Source organism: Takifugu flavidus, chromosome 1 (genome assembly GCF_003711565.1).
Source record: "Takifugu flavidus isolate HTHZ2018 chromosome 1, ASM371156v2, whole genome shotgun sequence".
NCBI classification, from domain to species: domain Eukaryota; kingdom Metazoa; phylum Chordata; class Actinopteri; order Tetraodontiformes; family Tetraodontidae; genus Takifugu; species Takifugu flavidus.
In genome coordinates, this window is record NC_079520.1 from 16458179 (window position 1) to 16480083 (window position 21905).

The window sequence follows — 21905 nt, forward strand, 5'->3', positions numbered from 1 at the left end:
GAGAGCGTTTTCATTGCAAACAAGTATGATGTGATTAATGAGAAAAGCGAACAGCAGGACGTACGACAAACATTTGAGACAGACACTCCTTTTAATTCAAATTCAGAGAACTCAACAGTGTTTTAAATTTATTACACTGACCTCCAGACCTTCAGAATCAAGCAAAGAGGGAATCGAACCACTTAGCACAGACATGTCAAAGTGGTACTTAATGTGCTGTTAACAGCATTCGCTGTCAGCTCTCAACACAGCAGAGGTGTGAAGAAACCCCACTAACAGTCCTCATCATCTACTCTAACTCGGACTGTTGGCCGCCGCGCCCCCACACCCACCTGTCTGTCCGTAAAAACATTAAGACCTCTCACGCTCCGCCTGTCAAGACAATGACCTTTATCTAAGTGCGAAGCTCACACCTTCACTTCCTCTCCCCCACATTCACTTTTATCCCACCACACGTGCATTGACATGCACACAAATGGACTAGGAAAACAACAACTACAACAACATTCAGCCCCAGCTGTCACTGATTCCACTGGTTGGTATTTTTGAGTGGGCCTATTTGTCTTCTTTTTCCAACTCTCCATTTATCCCCCTCTATTATGGGATGATGTAATAATAATCCTTGGCTAAAGACTGATCTGTTAATGGGGCCTGTAATGTGGCACCTTCAACAGAAAGCAATTAACAAAATATCTAGTAATGTTAAGAGTTTCAGCCTGCTAATGCATTTATTTTAAGCGCACAAACTGTTTGAATTAGAACTACTCTGCTCTATTTCTATTTTTTACAGAATATATTTGAATATTCTATCAAGTTGTACAAACTGTTGAATGTTCAGCACCTTTCTGCTCCTTTCCTAAAAGCAAAACAATTCCAGGATCGACTGGAATTCTGAGCTCTTCCCTGCTCGAATTGATTTTCAGACTCTGTATTTGTGTTGGAGCCAAATTGTAGCCAGTGGCCAAACTGTTGCCCACCGGTGCTCAAGGCTCATCCCCTCCCTGCTGAGAACGGCGAATAAGCAGCCTGGTGAGAGGAAGAGACATATCAACAGGTCGTCAAACAACCGCAGGGGGGCAGCTGGTCCACTACATGCAACATGTAGGTAGCAGCCATTGAGAAGCATTTTTAAGAATTATTCATTAAATTGCAGAATCTGTTATCTCAGATAAGATAAAGAGGTTTAATGGATAGTTTGTAGTCTGCCTTTTTTAATTGTCTGCAACAAGTCATTGAATGTATGACCTCATTATATTAATAACTGGTTCATGCATTAATTATTAAACAGTTAGAGGATTGTGCAGAGTGGTGAATCATTTTGCAGTTCTTCCTGCTTTTATAAATTGCCCAAAATAAGTAACAATTAACTCAAAGGTACTAAAGGGCATTTCACAAATAAATCACATAACGCTTCCGAGACAAACAAAGCTAGGATGGTTTGAATCACCTCTCTACGACTGTTGTTTACTTTGGTCGAGCAAAAACAGACGGGAAGAGTGGAGGGACTGGGAGGCAAAAAAGATGGACCATTTGGTCTTAGGTGTGAAGCTCCACACACCTATTTAACACAAGCAAGTCGGCATCGTGGACATTTCTAGCAAAGGACAGCAGACTGCTGGGATCAGAGATCTTCACAATCACAGCACTGAAACAAGAAAAAGGACCCAAAAATTGACACAATCGAGAGAGAAGAATGTAACTGCCGGGAAGACAAAAAACACCAAAACTTTAGACGAGGAAAAGAATGCTGAGCATGGAGATTTACCCCAGTCTGACTCTGGGACCAACGAGGATCGGAGACTGTTTTTACAGAGGTCAGTACAAGCATGGCAGAATAGGATGCAGAAGGGGTGTTTAATGTTTCAAGAGTGTAACCAGATTCTAGAGTTGGTTGTTTCTTTCTATATTGATTCTAGAGTCTAGAATTTTGCAGCCAATTTTGTATAAATGGTGTACACCTCATTGAAAACCACTACACAAGTGGGGAAAGGGAAAACCACATACAAAGGAATAGTTTTGAACTTTTAAAAACTACCACTACAGCAGGTATTTTACATAGCTTACAAATATAGTTCAAGGGTTACTTTAAGTTCCTATTCCAGGTGCAAGTATTTGAATTTTGTTTTTCAAGTGTAGTTGTTTAGATGTTTGAACCACTTTCCTTGGATCTTTGTATACAGATCGACACGCTCCGGCCCCTGTGCCGCTCTACCCTACAACCTGTGATGTGTCGACCAAAGCCTTGCCTTCAAGGTTGGTGGCCCCTTCTTCCATCTCCAAAGAAGCTGCCGCCAGCACTCAGAAAGCTGACGTTAAGATGGAGCTGGAGAACGCGTCGTTGTGGAAGCAGTTCAGCTCAGTGGGCACAGAGATGATCATCACAAAGAAGGGCAGGTGAGGTCCAGACGCTGTCCCCAACCCATCCACTCCATAAAATGCTCCCTCAAACCTGAGTGTTGCTTCTTCTGTTAGACGTATGTTCCCTGGGCTGAGGTTAAATCTGTCTGGCCTGAACCCATCGCTCCGCTACATCCTGCTCCTGGACATCATCCCCGCAGACAACTCCCGCTATCGTTTCCAAGGCGGAGGCTGGCAGGCTGTTGGAGGGGCGGAGGCCAGACTCCCGGACCGTGTTTTCATCCACCCAGACTCACCTGCCACGGGTGCTCACTGGCAGAGCCGAACCATCTCCTTTCACTACGCCAAGCTCACCAACAACACGCTGGACACGCACGGACACGTATGTCCCGCGGAGCGGTGCACACAGCAGAGTTACTGAAGTGGGTTTGTCATTGTGATGCATTTTTAATTCATTTATTTGTAGATAATCCTGCACTCACTGCACCGCTACCAGCCCAGAGTTCATGTGATTGAAGCCAGGGATGTGCTGAGGTGGGGTGGGGGGCAACACTCGTTTGTGTTCCCTGAGACCCAGTTCATCACTGTCACTGCCTACCAAAACAACAAGGTACCAGATGGCTTACAAATGTTTTTAAGTGGCTAAAGATTCTGTACATCACAATCAGTAAGTGATGAAGAGGAACAAGTGAACTATGGTGAGATTCCTGTTGCTGTTCTCAGATCACAGAACTGAAGATCAACGCCAACCCCTTTGCCAAAGGCTTCCGAGAGAACGGCATGAACAGCAAAAAGTAAACACTAACACATGCAGCTACAGCTCATCTACATGTTCCAGAGGTCCTAATAAGTTCTTTTTGCCTGTAGACAGAGAGAGGCAAGGCAAAAACGCAAAATTACAGCTTTGACAGAAAACTCTGACACCTCTGCTAGTAAAAGTAAGAAAATCTCTCTTATTTGGCAGAAATGTTTCTTCCTGACTTTTTGTTAATTGTCTAAGGATTTAAAAAAACAAAACTTTTTTTTATTAGTGAACTGTGATCCCTGCGATGCAACTGAGCTACTGTCACGGCCCATAACCAGCAGCAGCACTGCAGACCTGCAAACCCTCGATTTATCCTCACTACCCCCACTGCCTGACCCCTCTTGTGGGTTCAGACCAGAGGAGACCCCTTATCAGGACACACTGGTCCCAGAGGAGGCTTTAGACCTTAACCAGGCCTTTATGGCATCCCAGATGTCTGATATTGGCATGTCCATGGCCAGTGAGGTGCAGAACCCAACAGGAAGTGAGGTAGCAACCAGCATGATGGAAGGGTAAGTCCTCACAAATGGGCTGATAGTTTCAAGTCCTTATTTGATGTAGAGTGGAAATCACAGATCAATCTCTCTAATTTGAGTTCATGGATTATTATTTCTTCTCCCCTCCACAGATCAGACACCTCATCTTTCACCTCCACTTATTCTGGTGCTCAGCCCAGCTCTTACACCTCCCTTCCCATCCCTGACTGCTCAGATGCTTCCAATCCTCAGTCCACCATCCCTCCTGCTGTCTATCCCTCCATTCTCTCCTCCTCCCCTACGATCACCTCTCCCATCTCAACCACTCCCTCGCTCCAGCAGACCTCCTTCATCTTTCCCACCCCTCCTCCATCCAGCTCCTCTTCACCACAGCCACTGCTGCCCTCCACTTGTTCCTCCCCCTCTGCCGACTCCTACCATGGGGTCACAGAGTCAGTCAGCCAGACCACTCCTTCCGAAGCCACGTTTGCCGCGGTCCCAGCAGATCTTCTGCTGTCTCAGCCACTGCAGGTTGAACCTGTACCAGCAGAAAATCATGAACCCAGTGATCAAAGCTCAGCTGTATTTGCTTATCCCAATATTTATCTTTCAAATCCTGCTCCAGCCACTTCTCACCCTCTTGCTAACTCAAACCAACCAGCTCCCAGTCTGTCGTGCTCTTTACCGGCTCATGGTGGACCCACATCTTTTGCCTTCCCCTCTGTTCCTCCACACATGCAAGGTCTGTCCTTTCAGAATGTGCCTCCCAACTCCTCCCACCCCAGCCTGCACCTCCAAAACTTGAGCCACCAAGCGCCATCTTCTGCGCTTGCTGCAGCCTTCCCTGCATGCTCCTTCACTCATCCCTCTTCCTCCCTTCCCCACCCTCCATTCCAGCCCTCCTCCCACTTGACAGTCACCCCTTCCTTCCAGCAGTCCCCCACAACCTTGTCACAGACAGTGCAGCACCCTCAAAAGCCAACTAATCCCTCCTCTACCTCTTCATCATACCCTCCAGTTGATGTAGGCGCCATCCCTCAGTTCGGCCATGGCGCCCCCTACCGCCCAGAGAGGGCACTGCACCACTCGTCTCTCCTGTCCCAACTGGATCCAACGCTTCCTTCCACCCTGACCTCCTCCACCCCTCCCCCAGCCCTATACTCTGCTTTCCCTTCATACCCTCTCCGGCTCTGTAAGGAACCTCACTCATCCCTCACTATCCCTTTCAGGCATCTGTATAGACAACACCAACATGGTCCTTCCCACCCACAGGGGTCATACCTGGATGTGAGCACCAGAGGTGTATTTTAAAAGTTGGTATTTTTAACGCTGATGTAATGTTTTGACTTGATAGCGCTTTTAGGTGATTTTGAATTAGATATAAATTAGCCTGCATAATGTGTGTGCGTGTGTGTGTGCAAGAACTTTTTGCAAATGTTCATTCCAAATAAAATCAAGAAATGTCCCTTTTATGATTGCTCTCTTTCTGCAAATGACTGCAAAAGTCTTTTTTTATGCAAGATAAACATGTCTGCATGTTAAACTGCAAAGCCAATGCCATCAAGTTTGTGACTGAATCTTGACTTTGCTTGAGATTGTGTGCTTGTGTGTGTGTGGCCCAGTTAGAGTCTTTACTTACTCTATGTGGTGATTTACAAAGGTCAAGCTAGCTGACCCACATGTGGGTGGGTCCATATTTTAAACTTCAGACCCCAGACTGAAGTTGTGGAACTGATAGTGAAGTTTACTGATCAGGAGAAGTGACACCAACACAGCAACAGTTCATGCATGCAGTGCCAGCACCAATGCTGATGAGACACTCATACTGAGGGGTATGAAAGGCAAATGGAAGGTTACTGGTTTGCCAATGCCAGCCAGTTTTTCCTACACTATCCCAAACAGAAGATGCTAACCTTGGACCCAACAGAATCATCTAGTTTGTCTCTTGAGCAATGGAAAAGAAGATTGTAAACCATGGTCATTACATCGGGATTTGGGGTAGAAAAAGGATACTTCTCTCTCTTTATCTTTGTTATTGCTCCCAGTCGCGGTGCTGTTGTCCCAAGTGACACCAGATCACATTGAGCTGTCCCTCAGGAGCAGTAGTAGAAGCCATGTTACGTCCCCTTTGGCTCCTCTCTGCCATGAGGAGCCAGTCGGCACCGCATTACGTGAATCCGTTCTGCTTTTACTTCAACCTTTATAGCTGTCTTGGTAACAGCACCTTTCCACCTAGGAGAAAGCAACTGTTTTTGCAACTTACTGGTAATTTGTACATAATCACCACACTGAAAAGGATGAATGGGCCCCTCCAATGGTTTTAGGAGCCCGTCAGAAACCTGTAAGTGTAAATTCTTTGTAAATTCTCAGTCAGATGATCAGATAATCATCAGTCCACATTAAAGTGACTTTATGTGGGGTCAAAGGTGGGCTCGCCCCTGTAAACATGGGCCGACCCATCAATTCCTCACGAGGACTTAGCCCCGTCATGGCGTTTGGTGTGCTACGGATCGGATATAGCACAATGGAGAATGCTGAACTCCTATTACCGCTGCTAGACCCTGAGTCATCTTAGCTGGCCTTGGTCACTGTTTCCCCCCATGGGCACCCCGAAGTGGGCAATAATTTCGTTCACCAAACATTTCATGATTGTTTTTGTGGCTTTTCTGCTTGGAAAGACTTCACCCATTTAGAAAACATGTCAGTGATGATGGCCAACCATATATAACCTTGACAAATGGGCATATGTAGAAAATCTATTTGCTTATTTACAAAAGGCCTCAATGGTGGCGGCAAGCGATCGTGTTTTATAATGTTTCCAGCCCTACGTGTCTGTGGACATATCATACAAGCCTTCACCAGGGTTTGCTAAACATGTGTAAAGCCTGGTGTGAACCACTGACAGTGAAGAATCTCGTCTGTCCCTCCTTTTCCAACCTGAGTTGGTCAGTGTGATAAAATATGGAGGAGAGACCGGGGGCAAGCAGGTCGACCAACGGGGTGGAGCCACCAGCCAGACTCCTGTTAAGTGTAACCTTTTCTAATCCAAAGCCTTTTCTCTTCACTTTCAGAGTGGTTTTGCAATGCCGCCACCTCATTAACGGAGGCTACAGCAACAGGATCAGGAGGTTGTGTACAAACACATCAATGGTGTGGACTGGACAAACACCGCCTCATATCCCCATATTCGCGCAGCCGACGTGTTGTGTAGCAGCTACGTTCAAAAGATGCAGCACAGAATGAGGAATGTGTACACCAGTCATGAGCAAGTACAATAGGAGCTGGTTTCTCAATCATAGTAGCAACAGCAGCTGCAGTTCTCAAACAACCAGGCAGGCCGAGCACTACAGGGGAGAGCTCTGACGAATAATACGCTACCGGACAATACTCATGTTTCTGCACCAACAGGCCAGAAGCAAAACCTTTTTTCTCAGTCATATATAGATAGAAAGGCACCAGAGTTGGTGCTGAGATTAAAGCAGTCTTCCACAAAGGCCTTGTTCATTGCATACACTGTTGGGCTCTCCACAAAGCCCTGTGGCAGCCTGGTCTACGTCAACTGATGCGATTTTTATATGTCAATGCAAACAGACACTGACTATCGGGATGAGGAGGAATAGAAAGAAAATGCAGTACTCCGATCCACGTCTGTGTAGTACTTTGAATTTGAGGGCAAAAAAGCTGAAATAGAGTTTGTATCAGGCGCAATTGGAGCTGGAGGTAAAACAATGCTATTAATATCTTGACCAAACCTCTTAGGTTTTGGAATACAGTTTCAGAATGTTGCATGGACCACTCGTTTCCACTATCACACCCTGGAATGGATTCTACCCTCTATTCCTGCTATAGCTTTTTGAGGTAATTTATATTGCCTGATCATTGGAAGTTTAGAGTTAGGTTTGAGTTGAACAACATGAGGCATAGCAGATGTCACTAATCCCACGTGATTTGGCCCATAATTCATTTGGAGCTTCAAACAAATCAGAGGGTGGTCCATACATGAGTAGAAAAGGTGCCTTCTGTAGAATAAAAGTGCTCTGGGGAAGACAGGCTCTCTGCGGAAGTCTGAACAAAAACAACTCACTCCCCAGAAAAGTGATGACATCACTCTGAAGGCTGCAGACAGATAGATAGACGGTTTCAGATGTGGCACCTTCTTATCATCCCACTCAGCTGTTTTCATCAACACCAGCCTTCACAGTGACTCCATTGTGAGGCAACACAGGTTTTTTGTACATAACTTCTTGCTTTATGTCAATTGAATCGGCAAAACACACCCTTCAGGACCAACTATCCAATCATTTTCACAGGCCAGATTAAATTGGGTTTGCAGGGAGAAAGACGACAAATTGTCATTCTGTACCCAGCAGAGGTGTCAATGGCAGCAGCACAATAGCACTCTATCGGAGGTCTCATGGCAGACATCTTTGGTGAAAGCATGTTGAACATTTGACCCTGCCACTGAAACATGTCTCAGTGGCTCAGATAAAGGCTCCACTACTGGGGTACCAGAGACACCCTCAGTCATGATCACGTGTGAGGTGGGTGTGCACACACTTTCAGTAGAGCAAACAGCTGATTGTAGCTCCACTATCAACCAAAATTTCAATTTTTGTACCATCAACTTCAGCTAGGGGGGAATGAGTGAGTCTAAATGCAAAATAGGTTCTGACCGTGTTTCAGTACTTCCGTGGCCTCCCTGTTGTGGCTGAAATCTCCCGTTTCGGCAAGGTAAATTTATTTTGACATAACTCCACATCCTTTCCCATTTACTCACGTCTGTATCACCAACAACAATCTCAGGAAGAATTGCACTTGCAGTTTGCCCTGTGTCTTTTTTTTAGCTTTCAATTGTGTGGCTGCTTGTCTCATTTGTGGGGCACTTTGGATTGTTTAGTAACTAACGTTGGCTCTGATGCCCATGGGGCTTCAGAAACCTGCTCATCTGTCTGCTCCTGCTCTCGCTGATCATTCTCCACATCTTTCTTTACATCATCGTCCAACTTTACACCTCTGTCGAATCCACCTGTTTCAGGGGAACCTGATTCTTCACCTGAGTTGGAAGCTTTTGCTTGTCCATCTCTTTACTTCTTATTCTCTGTAATAGCACACACATAGGTCAACAGGTCACCGTCAAATCTCTTAGTTCTAGCGCAAATGTAAATTTGTAAAATTTGTAATGTACTTTAAATTATTATAACTACTGAAATGACTGCCCACACATCCTTTAATCCAACTCAAGAATAACTGGCACTTTTATTTTGAAACAACCTGTGTGGATTAAGTCAAATATCCATTTATACCCTAATGGGGCATTTTGGACAAGGTGAAATGAGAAAATGTAAACACAGGTTAGCGGGAGGAAACACTAGTCTTCCAGCAGAAGTCAGTGTTTCGTATGTTGGTAGTGAAAGTATTTGTATTTCTTTAAATGTTAGACAATATTTAGACAGTAAACTCCCCAAGCAACCGTTGTTGGCTGCTCAAGTTGGCATTTGCGTAAATCATAGGAGTCAAACTCTGGCCTGTGGGCCAAATTTGGCCCGCAATGTAATTATATCTGGCCCGCGAAGCCATACCAATTGACTATTAGAGCTGGTATTATCACTCAAAGCGCATGTGCTAATACTACAAATACCAGAATGCTCTGCTGGTGTTTTGGTGTGAAAATCGACACTCCACATCAGTTGGTGGTGGTAATACACCAATTTGTGGCTAGCCAACCACCAAGAGAGAGGACGTAGTCATAGGGACCTTATATGCTAATGCTAATTCTGGCACTGCACTACCCCTATGAAAAATGGAAAAAAGAACGGCAGAAAATAGGACCTTTCTGAACAGGTAAGAGGCAGAATATCTGTTTAGATATGTACAAGACGGACCTGTCTGTCTTGTATGAGGAGCCAAAGTGTATTACAAGGAGAACAATTTCAGATGACACTATAAAACGCAACACCAAGACAAGCACAAGCAGCTGGAAATGACTCAAAGGTGCCAGAAAAAGAAATGACATTTACATTACATTAACTTACAATAGCAAAAGATTGCTGTTGAAATTTAAAAGAGAAGAACTGAATGCCAGTGATGTGTTTTTTTTTTATTTGAATTTGAATTTTGCACGTGTGCAATAATAAATTATATATTGTATTGTGTTAAGCTTTGCTTGTTCCATGTTCAGTTGTTGAGCAAAACTATTTTAGGTCCATATCAAAAGGTTCCGTGTTGTAGCTGGAGGAAGATTTTCTTCAATAAATATCAATGTTGGCCCGTGACTTTGTCCCAGTTTTGAATTTTGACCCACTGGGTATTTGAGTTTGACACCTCTGACGTAAATGCAGGTAATGATGTGCATCATGATGTTCAGCACTTTTGCTTCTGCAGGGTTTTGATGTTGTTGCCTTTTGTAGTTTGTGGACCGTGAAAAAGACTCGGTCAGGACAATTAAAACCAGCAGTCTCTTCAGAAAAAAGCAGCATTCCCAGACTCCCCCACCCTCCGAATGATCTTGCTATGAGGCAAATGTGTAAACTGCTTTGCTAAAGTATCTGCAAATACCCAGTGTTCATCACACAAGAGTGTCTTCAGCCTTACTGAACATACACAAAACCATGGGAATATATTTGCAGATCCATCTGTGCATACTGTATGTTTGCCTGACACTCTCTTAGCTTTAGGTTTTATATTTTTCACAGTTTCATGATTATTCCGTCTTCATGAAGATGAGATTAATGTTTGTGGGTATTTTCATCCCGGGTTGGTCAACAGTGTCGGGACCACTGAGGCGCTTCAGGCTGTTAATCATTTTCTTGTGCCTGTTTGCATTTGGGGCACTTGTTTAAACCCATCTGTCAGCAGAGATAGCCCATATTATAACTTAAAAAAGCCAAAAACCCATTTAGAACCCTAGAATCACAGGTCCTTCTGGACAGACCTCTCTTTGCATTCACTCCATGTTTCAGCAGCTTATTGATAATCCCAATAACTGTTAGAATGTCTTTTCCTCTGTGTGTTTTTGCTGCTGTTGCGCCGTAAATTTCCCTGTTGTGGGACAAATAAAGGAATCTGAATCTGAATCTGAATGCATAACAAAAAGGTTTATACATTAACACTATTTTGGTGCTTCTCATCAGGCCCCGTCCAACATTCCTATTGCCTGCGATATCTGTGAGACAGCCAATACTCAAAAAGACACAGTATAGCATCTTACTAAAGTCCAACATAAGAATCAGAGGTGGATTTATGTTCCATTCTTTGTTTCTTCTTCTTTTTTGGTGTCCTTTCATGTCTCCAACCAGCACTGGCCCCGGTGATATCAACGGTCATTTGTTTGTTTGCTTGAATTTGCAAACTGTCACTTATTAACTGATAGGTAAGAGAAAATATGTGAAATTTCACAAACTCTGACAGTTCTCCTGCTCAGCTCTCAATTAGTTGGGTCTTAGTGATAGAGGATACTTTTCGTTGAGTTGTTCATTGTTTGTGCATATTAACCTTTTCTCCTCTATGAGTTGAGAGGTCGTGTCCAACTCCTCCTCTCCTCCAGGGCCTCTGGATTATTCCCATTACCAATGATGCTGTGCTGCCGTGTGCGGGCCTCGCGTCCTTGGCTCTTGCCGTGGAAGACTCAGGCTGCCGCCGCCTCCGGGACGTTTCCAGGCAAACAGTCCAACCATCCCTCAGCCGCTCTGTCCTTTGACGACCCCAGTGCCTTCAGAGTGAAGAGCTTTAGCGAGCTACTCCGAGCTCTGGGGGTGTTCTGCTTCTGCTCTTTTCCCATGCTGGTCAACAACTGTGGGAAGGTAAGAGACATGGGAGACACCATGTGCATGCATGTGTATCAGTCCTTTACTGAAGCGTGTGTCTCGAGCAACGTCTCTGACAATGAGTCCTGGAGGAGATCTATTGTCACTTATTTAGAGCTTTTGAAGTGGTTTTTAGTGATGTTGTTCAGTTTCATTGTCAGGATCTGAGGTGCCATCTTTGATTCTTTTCATGCGTTTTTATGTTGCATTTGTATTTTCCCTCCCATGTGGGTTTTCCCCCTGTTACTCCAGTTTCACCCCACAGTCCAAAAGACTCATATATTATCCTGATTAAAGACTCTAAATTATCCTAAGCACAAGTCAGTGTCAGCTGTGTGTGTCTGTCCCACGTGGACTGACAATCTGTCTGTCCAAGGTGTATTGATGCCTGTCCCCCAGTGACTGCTGGGCTTTATTTCTATGGGAAGTTCATTTTAGATAAATCTTTTGAGGGGGACCCCGCCGAGTAAGCAAACCATTATACATGACAGTAAAACATAAAAGAATAATTAAAGATTTATTTATAGAACACTTGCCATCAAAGCTTTACAATACAAAATAACTAAAGTAAAAAGCAGTACAGTAATAATTAAAAACATGCAATAATAGTGAAGAACACATGTAGGAAACAGACCGGCACACAGGAACTACCGAGTGGGTCTTAAACTTTGCTTCAAAAACATTAACCGAGCATCTAAATTCCAGTTCCACGACACCGGTGCACAGCAGAAACAAGTTTGTTCAGATGGTTTGAGCCCATTCACTGTTTCACTACCAACATATGGTGGTGATCTTGAAATTGAGAGAATTCTGAAAGTTATTCCATGATCAGGGAGCAAGCAGTGACAGAGAAAACATGAGTTGAAAGTGCTGAAATTGTGATGAAGCCTCGGGGGTTATGACGGACTGAGACAGGGCATGGAAGGACAGGGGAGGCAGCAGTCGTGTGGATTATGCCTAAAACACTCAGAAATGTGGCCTGGACAAGAGTTTATCCGGTCTGAAGATTAAAAAAGGCTTTATTGCTCTAGTAAAAAAAAACCCAGCCTCATCTGTTGCTTTACTAATTTTTCAATATGGACTTTAAACCAAAGCTTGTCATCAATACTGAGGCAGTCTGCTTAATAAGAGAACTACCAGAGTTTTGCACTTAAGGTAGTTTTCTCCAGATGGTGCCAGATTTCAGGTATCGTGTTCCTTCTTCACCACTAAGAGTCTCCTGATTTTCATGTCTCTGCGTGTCATCTTCTCTCAGCTGATGTCCATCTCGCGCACCCTTCTGGGACGGAGAGGCTTGTCTCTGCTGCTGCGGCCCACCGTGTACGCCCAGTTTGTGGCCGGCGAGAGCGAGAGCGAGATCGCTCAGGCCATGAGGAAGATGAGCTCACTGGGACTGAGGGCCATGCTCGCCGTACCGATTGAGGAGGATCTGGGTGAAAGCACCGGGTATAACACACACACATGCTCACACACATGCACACACATACCTTGTAAGGACATGTTGGCCTTTGTGACCCCAGAGAGCAGAGATATGACAATAACATGAGGACCATGTTGGAGTGTGTGCGAATTTCCCACAGCAACACCTGGAGCAAAGATCCCATGATGCAGCTGAAGCTCACAGCACTGCTCAGCCCAGAGCTTTGTGTAAGACAAATGAACTTCCACATGCTATTACCTTTTGCTAAAATGAGGTGGACACACTTCTTTGTATCTTTTCTGGCACAATTTAGCAGGAAACAGCAGCTGCCCTCAGCAGAGCTGTCATATTTGTTTTCTCACTGATGAGTATGAGCTGCTCTCTTCAAGGTCAAATTAACGACCCTCATCGCGAAACAACCGTACGACTTGACCATGGTGGTCAGAGCCATGGACGGAGAGGTGCGTCCCACTTCCTGTCCCTTGAACAGTTCATTCACGCCGGGGGATTCTCTTTGGTTCAGGACCAAATCGCCACTGAACTTAACCTTAAACTGCACTTTATCCAGGCCATCTGCTTCCCTGGCTTAGACGAGCATGAGCGAGCTCACTTCCTGTGTGCCCTGAGGAGACTCAACACAATAGCAGAGGTTCAGGCGCACACAGACAACCGCAGCAGTCGCAGTGTAAATCCTTTCTCTCATCTCTGTCTGACAGACTGCTGTAACCTCATTTTATTCAGGCGAGCGTGAACAAAGTGCGCGTCCTGGTTGACGCTGAGTACACCTACATGAACCCTGCTCTTTCTCTCGTCACCATGGCAATGATGAAGAAATTTAATCGAGATGATGCCTGGATCTGGAACACGTATCAGTGTTACCTGAAGGCAAATATTTCAGTAGTGCACACATCAAAAGCAGCTGAGGGATGCCTCGTGCTTCAGCTTTATCATTGTTTTCTGTCCATCAGGAGTCCAAGTCTCTTGTATTGGAAGCTCTGCGCCTGTCCCAGGACGAGGGTTTCTGTCTGGGTGTGAAGCTTGTACGGGGGGCGTACATGGATAAAGAGAGGACGCTAGCAGAGAAAGAGGGCCGCCCAGACCCTGTCCACACCAGCTGGGAGGACACGAATGAAAGGTGGACAAACAGTCCCATGTCTTCTGAGGCTCACTGACTCTCACACTCTTCTGCTTGTGTGTGCAGTTACAACGCTTGTCTCAACATCATGCTGGACGCCATTTCCCAGACTCCTGAGCGCTACAGGATCATTGTAGCCTCCCACAACGAGGAGTCAATCAGACTAGCCGGCACACGGTGAGCCGAAATTTCCTACCGTAAAGTGTCTGTTGCAAAAACATACGTTTTTATTAACCGACTGTTGGGACATTAGTCGGTGGGGCTGCAGTTTGGATGCTTTATTGTTAATTTTACTTATGTGTCGAACAATGCAAGTCTGAAAATGAAAAAGCATTTCTTTTAATCCATTTTAATCACAGTGCAGGTTTGCTTCCCCACACGCGTTCATCACATGACCAGGTTTACAGCCGTCGCTGTGATGTAATAATTGTTTATCTCCTGCAGGATTGCCGAGCTGGGCATAGACAAAGATGGAGGCGCGGTGTGCTTCGGTCAACTGCTGGGCATGTGTGATCACGTCTCCCTCACACTGGGTGAGCTGCTCTTCCTGTGTTGAAATATAAAACTCAAGTCAGGGGTTTTCAGCATCAGTACAAGTGTCTCTCTCCATCTCACTGCCTCAGCCAAGGAGGGTTATGCCATTTACAAGTCAGTTCCATACGGCTCTGTGGAGGACACGGTCCCCTACCTGGTGCGCCGGGCCCAGGAGAACCGCACCGTGTTGCAGGGAATCCGCAAAGAAAGGGATCTACTGAAGCAAGAGTTCTACAGGCGGCTGTGGCGAAGCAGCTAAAGCCCATTTACAAGTGATACATACTGATTGAACACGCATGCTCATGAACAGTGTTTGGAGAAATTATAACACCAAAACTTGTTCACAACATTTTTATAGTGTTTGACAGTTGCGTGGTAAATAATGCTGGGTAGTACTTAAGAGTTCAATCATTCACAGCAACTAACTTTATATCCTTTAACTTTGCACCACTGCTCAAACTCCTAAAATCTAAACCCCAACGTTCAGAATAATTTTCTAATATTAACACTTTTTTAAGGTAAAGCTATGAAGGACGACATTTTATAGTTGTACACGGAATAATGATGCTCCTTATATGAGTGTGTATCTCATCTCTACACACAACTTAACACTTACTACTGCGAGCGGCCAAATTCTTTTTTTTTTTTCTTTTTTTTTTTACATCAAAATAAAACAAGGAACAAAAATATTACCGGTACTTTACTGTTTATTTAATAACGCAACAATCTCCCCAAGCTCAGTAGTTACTTTGGTTCTGATTCCTGTAGCCACCTCGTTGGTACCCGCCCTTGTTCTGCTGGTAACCAGATTTCTGATCTGTGGGCAAACGGGGAAAAGGAATTATCAACCCAAGTCTGTTTTGCTTTAATGTGCTTCAACGTACCTCTCTGGTAAGATTGCTTCTGTTGATAGCCGCCTTTTTGATCTGGAACACAAAGAAATTCTTGATATTAATATTGTGTCCAAGACAGAGTTCAGCCTTTCGGAGCTAGAGTTGGAAGTGTACTTAGAACAGTCTTAAAGTCCGAGTGGGCAGCACGGGGAGGGAGAACAACGCACCTCTGTTGAAGTAACCTCCATACACGCCTTGTTTGAGGTCAAAGACGCGCTCATTATTCTCCACCAAGCTGCCCAGCTTCTCAGCTAGCTGCAGCGCCATGTTCTGCAGGGATGTGGGCTCTGTGCGGTGCATGACCACAGTCTGTGTAGGCTGGTCAAGTGACGCCTGTCACAAACGACACCAAACAACTGGAACTGAATTTGTGCACGTGAAGACAAACTGGAATATCAAATAAATGAATTTGTTTCATATGCACCATCAGCTCTTCGTTGATGATCATTTTGCTGATGATACTGTGAACTGTGGGAATCTCCAACTGAAACATCTCGGAGAGGGTCTCCATGCTGAAAACAAGCACGGGGTTAATCTAGGAAAAGGGCGCAGCACTGGAGATAAGAATGCACACCAGAGGTTTCTGTGCTCACCTGATGGAGTCGTACACACTGCTGTATGTGAACAGATAAGTCCTCAGTGACTCCTCTTGAATCTTCCTGTTCAAGCGTAAAAAGAAGTCAATAGAAACAGTCAAATGTCAGCAGAGTTTAAAATTCATCCCATAACAGACAAACGGAGATGGTTTCTACCTGACAAGCATCTCCTGCACTCTCTGCGTCTCAGGAAACAGGTCCCACACCTTCATGTTCATCTTCTCGTTGATGATGAATGAATGGCAGGTACGCCAGTCTCCCATTTTCATGGCTTTGCTCGCAGCCACAACGTGCTCCCTCATACTCTCTGGGGGTCCTGAGGACCAAACGGGCGACTTGTTATCCTGTCATTTCTCTGTGACCGACTGGCATCGAGAACTGGTGGTCGACACGTTTGCATACCCAACAGTGGCTGTCTCTCTCCCACCCTGAGCTGGTGATGGAACTGCTTGCTGATCATCCTGCGACGGGCATCAAATTCATGGGCGGCCATGTAGGGTATTTCCAGCAGCATGGCTGACACCAGGTACACACATTCCAACAGCTCCAGGTTGATGTGCATATGGAATGGCACCTGCATAGACAAACAGAATAAATAATCATCTTAAAAGAAGAATCAAATTAGTTCCAAGTCTTCTTCACTGAAGACCCACCTGTCTCCTCTTTTCTATCTTCTCCTGCTCAGCATTTCTCTCCTGCATGTTCCTCATGAGCAGTCCTTGGCCCAGGAGCTCCTTTGCACGGCCAGAGGACTGAATGTCCAAAAGAGCATTGTGTGCGTCTTTAATCATACCCTGCCTAAATGCACAAATGCCGAGCTGGACCATGGTTCTATTGTACAGGATCTTCAGAGAAAAGAGATCATTTTAGAGTGGGCTGATGTCTTTTTGCACTGCTTTCCATGTTCCTCACTGCCTACCTGCACGGGCGGGTCAGCGTGCTGGATGTTGTCCTGCAGGTGGCTCATCAGCATCAGGTCACGGGCCTGATACCAGCGGGAATGCAGAGCGTGGTGGTAAATGTGGCAGAGGATGGCGCAGGTGCGGATACGGTCGGTGCGATCTTTGGCGTAGATGAACTTGCAGAGGCGATCCATGATCACGGCGCTGTCCTCCCCCTCGCTCTCTTCCTGATCGTGCTCGGACTGAACAGAATTTCAAAGAAACCAGTCAGTAAATCCCACCCAAACAAACACCAGACTGGTTACCATTCAAGACACATTTCAACTTTGTTACTGCTAACTTCCATATCAATCTAAAATCCAACATCTCCATAATTTGTCTGACCTTGGACTCCACCTGGAGGCCCAGGCTGCGTCGGTGGGCCTTGTAGTCAAACTTGTAGTAGGTGTGCATGATTCTGCGAAGGTAGATGCGGCAAATCTCCTCTGTGCTGCCTTTGTTTTCCAGATAGTTGAGCAGCCGATCAATGATGGCACAAACCCGCCCCTCGTCTTTCAGATTGTCCACGTATTCTAAATGACCAAACAGCAAGAAAGGAATGAGCTGCTGATACTACATTTAATATTATCAAATTACATCACTGATCCTTTTCAAACAATTCTTACCTTGTGAATGTGGGTCTGTGTTCTGCATGATCTTTGTGAACTCCTCATCCATCCTCTCTACCAGAGTTAAGATACAGCCACGAACTCTGAAAGGCTGGCACACGTACACAATGACCCAAGTCATTTTGGACTTGAAGCACATCATCTGCATTAACACTAAATGCTGTACGGTAGCATCAAAGAAATGTCAGGGATGTTTTCCAGATTTTAGTCGTTTTACTGAGAAAGCCCAACGTGATGTTGACATTTCAGCAATGCTACTGGAGAACTGCACCGCAGGTCTTTAGAAAGACATCAAAGTTGCTCATATTTCTTCCAAATTCCGCTGCGCACCTGGTCTGTGTTGGCGAGACTCTCACTGTCCTCAGCAATGTTTTCCCCAATGAAGATGTTGTTGTGTTCAAAGAGGATGGTCTGCAGCTCTTCGATGCAGTCCAGACACTTTTTCCACATATCAGGCTAAGGGAACACAAAGATAGTTGCTCTAGCCACCTTTGAGTTATGACAAGCTTTAGGGAAGCCAATATTCAATATATTATATGAATAGTTGTCATTATTTTGTACATCAGTTCTGGATTATTTGGCAGATTGTACAAAAGAGGTTAGAAAAGTCCTACCTTCATGAAAGCTGCCAAGTTTGGGTTGTAATCATACAGGGAGGCAATAATGTTGAATTTAATCTTGACCAGGACACCCTGGCCCAAGTTGTTCTCGTTGGAGATGGCTGCTAGCGCGTGGAGCAGTTCAATCTGTGCAGCCCTGAACAAAAGAGCAAAACATGATTAGAAAAGGGAAACAGAAACTCCAAAAATGTTTTAATAGTTGTAAACGATCTGCTGCAGAACCTGGAGTTTAACTATGCTTTGCATTGTATTAATAATTGTGGCAGTTATGACACATATCCATATTTTTGAATAACCTTTCATAGGTTCTTCTAGAGGATTTAGAGGAGTCATTGGAGGAATAATAGGATTCTACTTAAGTGAAATAATCACTTAATTTTCGTAAATGCTACTTTCTCACCTGTCTGTGCCTTTTTTGCCTCTTGCCTGCAGGATCTCATTCAGTTTCTTTACCACCACTGGTACGTTGATCTCGGTGCCTTTAGCAAACATCTTGGGCTTTTCCTGAGAAAATAGTTCCACATTATATTATTAAGAAAAAATAATTTGTTAATTCACATGTTTTCCAAATGTTTGTTGCTTACAATATAAATATCCAATTGATTATATTGATGTTCATTAAAGAACTCTGAACAAAACCTAATGCTAAAATCATTTACCTTGACAAGAGGGGCACCTCCTTTCACCTTCTCCCAGCCTCCTTCAGCCTCCTCTCCTGCCTCCTCCTCCATCTCCTCCTCTAGCCGTTCCTTCTTCTTGGGCTTTCTTTTCTTCCCAAGTTTCTTGTCAGCTTTTTCTGCCTCCTGAGTCCTAAAAACACACATAGGAAAGATGCATAAAGGCTCATTTTTATCATAAATTGTAAAAGTGGAAACAAAAGCACATGATGCATTACTGATGGCCAATAAACCAATTTTAGACTTGACATGGAAAACCTTTGTTTTATTTTGCTGGTTTGGTACATTTTGTTTTGCAGTGAAACCTAAATCTCAAGCAAAAAGGATGTTGAAAGAGACTCACTTCTTGAGGAAAACCACGGCCAAAGAAGTACTTTTTTCTTCGCCATCATCTGAGCTTTCACTGCTGCTGTCAACAGTATCAGAACTCCAGTCTTCAACATCTTCATCTTCATCACTAGTGGAGGACTCATCCTATAATGGGAGAATCACGCAGCACATGATGTGACCCAGCTGTTAATGATCACGCAGGAGTCTCTTTGGGCCAGCCTTTTGTGTTTTCTCACCCCAGATCCTTTGGCAGACTTGAGGAACTTGCTGGCTTCTGAAGATGGTTCAGGCTTCTTCTTCAGGAAGGACTTGGCCGAGAGTCCCTCATCTTTGCCTTCATCATCGCTGTCAGAAGATGAGCCTTGAACAAAAATTACGATTATTTATATGTTTTCAGATGTATCCTGCCTTCTTTTAACAGTGACAATAATTACAATGGTCATTTTTGCTACTGTGAAGTGCATAAAATAGTCGGACAAACAAAACAATTTAGGCATCTCAATATATTGTAACCCTTTCCTGAACAATGATACATACATATATTAAGGCCATTGTGTTCTGACAATGTACGTAGCATTATGCATTTTCTGCCATATTAGAATGAACAACTTTTTAAAAACAACAGTAAATGTTTACCAGAATCTCCTGCCTCCCTCTCCTCCTCTTCATCTGCAGATTCCTGTGGATTCTATCAGGAACAGTAGATTCTCATCAGATTTCAGCTTATGTTAGTACACATTTTGATTGTAAGGTTATAAAAATATATTATCTAAAGATTAAAAACAGCCTTCTGGGACTGGATTAGGTTTTTCTAGACGTTTAAGGTACATTTGGGAAATCCCGACTAAATCTTACCTCCTTGTATGAAGCTATTTCATTTTCGTAATCTCGGTTGTACTTGCGGATCTTCTGACGTAGCGTACTGAGAGCCTTTGCATTGTTTTTGTTCATCTTCTTTTTGCCTTCTTTGTCCTCCCAAAGCTAGAAGCAAGGTAATTCAAAACAAATGTAAACACACATTATATACTGTGGCAATAAAACATAAGGTAATTGCCATGTGATTTTATTCATTAGCCTCATTGGTTTAAGGTTTGGGTACCTACCTGGTTCAGGTAGTCCTCCAGGTCAGCCAGCAAACGAATGTAAAAGGGTGGAATGCCTTCTTTGTCCACAATATTTTTACTTTTCAGGAATGCTCGACACAGCTGCTCAAACTCTTCCAAACATTTGGCCATGTCACGAATCTTCATAGCATTGCGGATGGTCTTGATGATGTTGGTCAATTCCTCAAACCTTGATTATTTGATAGCATGCAGAGATAATCAAAAAGCGAAAATATAAAATGGGTCAAGATTGCGATGGACCACAAGAAACCCACCTCTTATCTTTGGCACTGCGTACCACTCTCTTCGTGTCTTCTTCATCATCGCTGAGAAGTAGTGCCCTGTAAAAACAATGCAGGTTGTTGACATCAGTTTTCCAAAGTGGAGGGGAAATACTTCGATTGAAAGCTGTACTGACTGCTTAAAAGGCGTCCCGGTGGCCTTGGGAGTGATCTCATCGGCGGACGAGGACTCTTCTGACTCGCTGTCGGAGCCGGTGGCAAAGAAACGAGACATCGTTGAAGGAAGCCGTCAATCTGTAAAAAGAAATGAAGTGAGCAATGACAAAGCCTGGCCTGTTGTTAAAGCACAGGCTGTAGCCTCCAAACACGCCTAACCAACTTCATTGACCACAGCTTACTGAAAGACCTCACGTCACAGTAGATTTTAAATAGGCTAAACAGGTTTGCACGCTTTTCTATATGGTTCAGTGTGAAAATGCATGTAGAAAAATTACGAGAGCTGTGAAGGACTCATACATGTGTGTGGATCATCGCCGGTAACGCTACAAACGTTGACATGACATTTGTGTGACGACGTTCAACTAACTTTCCGCCACTAATGAGAAAGGGGTGACGGGAATCCAGTGAGCTCAAACCTGTCAACACAGCTCTATAGAAGCCAACTTCTATAAATCGTATAAAGAGTTATTCGAGCTTTCTCGGTAGTAATGAAAGAGTTGCGCAGAGACGCTAGCGAACACCCCAACATGGCTAAGACAACCTAGTTCTGACAGATGGGCCAACAGTACATTGTAAACGCAACACAAAATAAGAGATTCGGCCAAGAAGCTAATTTTCTCTTATGGATGACATAATCTATTTGAAAACTAAAGCTTTTGTCAGAGCGAGAATTTTCTATTTTGCCTCTAACAGCACCGGACAACGAGTACTAACGTGGCGCGAGGCTGATGCTACGCTAACTTTAGCATTAGGCCGCTCGCATGTGAAGGTATTTACAGCTCTCTAAAATGACAAAAAAAATCACTAATGGCACTTTAAATGTGGCGGCAGAAACCCACCTACGTATGCGTGAAATATATCCTGCCGTATAACGGTCAACTTTGATCAATTATAAAATCCAGTTTGGTTGTACAGCTGCCACAAATAAAAGGCGTGCGACAGCTTTGCCGGGTATTTCCGCCAGGACAGGAAGTGAGCCGTCGAGGCGGCGTCTCTAATGTTTACCGCCACCTGCTGGAACATCATGGAAACGCCGGTTCATCCTCAGTTTCTCTGAGCTCTTAGGCTCAGAATTGAAATACAAAGATGTTAATTTTGCAGAAAACAAATTAAAAAAAAAAACCC

General features: G+C 44.3%; 3 protein-coding genes across 5 annotated transcripts; 2 read left to right on the plus strand and 1 right to left on the minus strand.

The window, feature by feature from the left end:
- The first annotated feature begins 113 nt into the window (after window positions 1-113).
- On the plus strand, window positions 114-5200 carry tbx6 (T-box transcription factor 6). Its single transcript, XM_057043871.1, has 8 exons — window positions 114-1814; window positions 2181-2394; window positions 2473-2740; window positions 2825-2968; window positions 3082-3152; window positions 3226-3296; window positions 3390-3675; window positions 3792-5200. Exons 1-8 carry the CDS (start codon window positions 1745-1747, stop codon window positions 4948-4950), a joined length of 2283 nt encoding a protein of 760 aa, XP_056899851.1. The 5' UTR covers window positions 114-1744; the 3' UTR covers window positions 4951-5200.
- Window positions 5201-8226: 3026 nt separating this feature from the next.
- On the plus strand, window positions 8227-19325 carry prodh2 (proline dehydrogenase 2). Of its 2 annotated transcripts, XM_057026498.1 has the most exons (12): window positions 8227-8370; window positions 10935-11438; window positions 12697-12887; window positions 12962-13088; window positions 13251-13322; window positions 13430-13510; window positions 13603-13746; window positions 13830-13996; window positions 14063-14173; window positions 14441-14529; window positions 14620-14802; window positions 19186-19325. In XM_057026498.1, the coding sequence occupies exons 2-11, from the start codon at window positions 11208-11210 to the stop codon at window positions 14787-14789; spliced, it is 1383 nt and encodes a 460-aa protein (XP_056882478.1). In that variant the 5' UTR covers window positions 8227-8370; window positions 10935-11207; the 3' UTR covers window positions 14790-14802; window positions 19186-19325. The 2 variants fall into 2 exon arrangements, with proteins under 2 accessions (XP_056882478.1, XP_056882468.1); XM_057026488.1 differs by lacking the exon at window positions 19186-19325 and having other exon boundaries at window positions 8228-8370; window positions 14620-15852.
- On the minus strand, window positions 14260-21776 carry eif3c (eukaryotic translation initiation factor 3, subunit C). 2 transcript variants are annotated; one of them, XM_057026449.1, is made up of 24 exons: window positions 21620-21776; window positions 20738-20855; window positions 20595-20660; window positions 20320-20509; window positions 20072-20197; window positions 19853-19904; window positions 19453-19577; window positions 19230-19360; window positions 18869-19019; window positions 18610-18713; window positions 18204-18345; window positions 17920-18045; window positions 17587-17680; window positions 17306-17493; window positions 16939-17163; window positions 16673-16864; window positions 16422-16593; window positions 16176-16335; window positions 16017-16082; window positions 15848-15935; window positions 15591-15756; window positions 15415-15456; window positions 15279-15347; window positions 14260-14543 (listed from the first exon to the last, which is right to left on the minus strand). In XM_057026449.1, the coding sequence occupies exons 2-24, from the start codon at window positions 20833-20835 to the stop codon at window positions 14521-14523; spliced, it is 2796 nt and encodes a 931-aa protein (XP_056882429.1). In that variant the 5' UTR covers window positions 20836-20855; window positions 21620-21776; the 3' UTR covers window positions 14260-14520. The 2 variants fall into 2 exon arrangements, with proteins under 2 accessions (XP_056882429.1, XP_056882437.1); XM_057026457.1 differs by lacking the exon at window positions 14260-14543 and having other exon boundaries at window positions 15164-15347.
- Window positions 21777-21905: the final 129 nt, after the last annotated feature.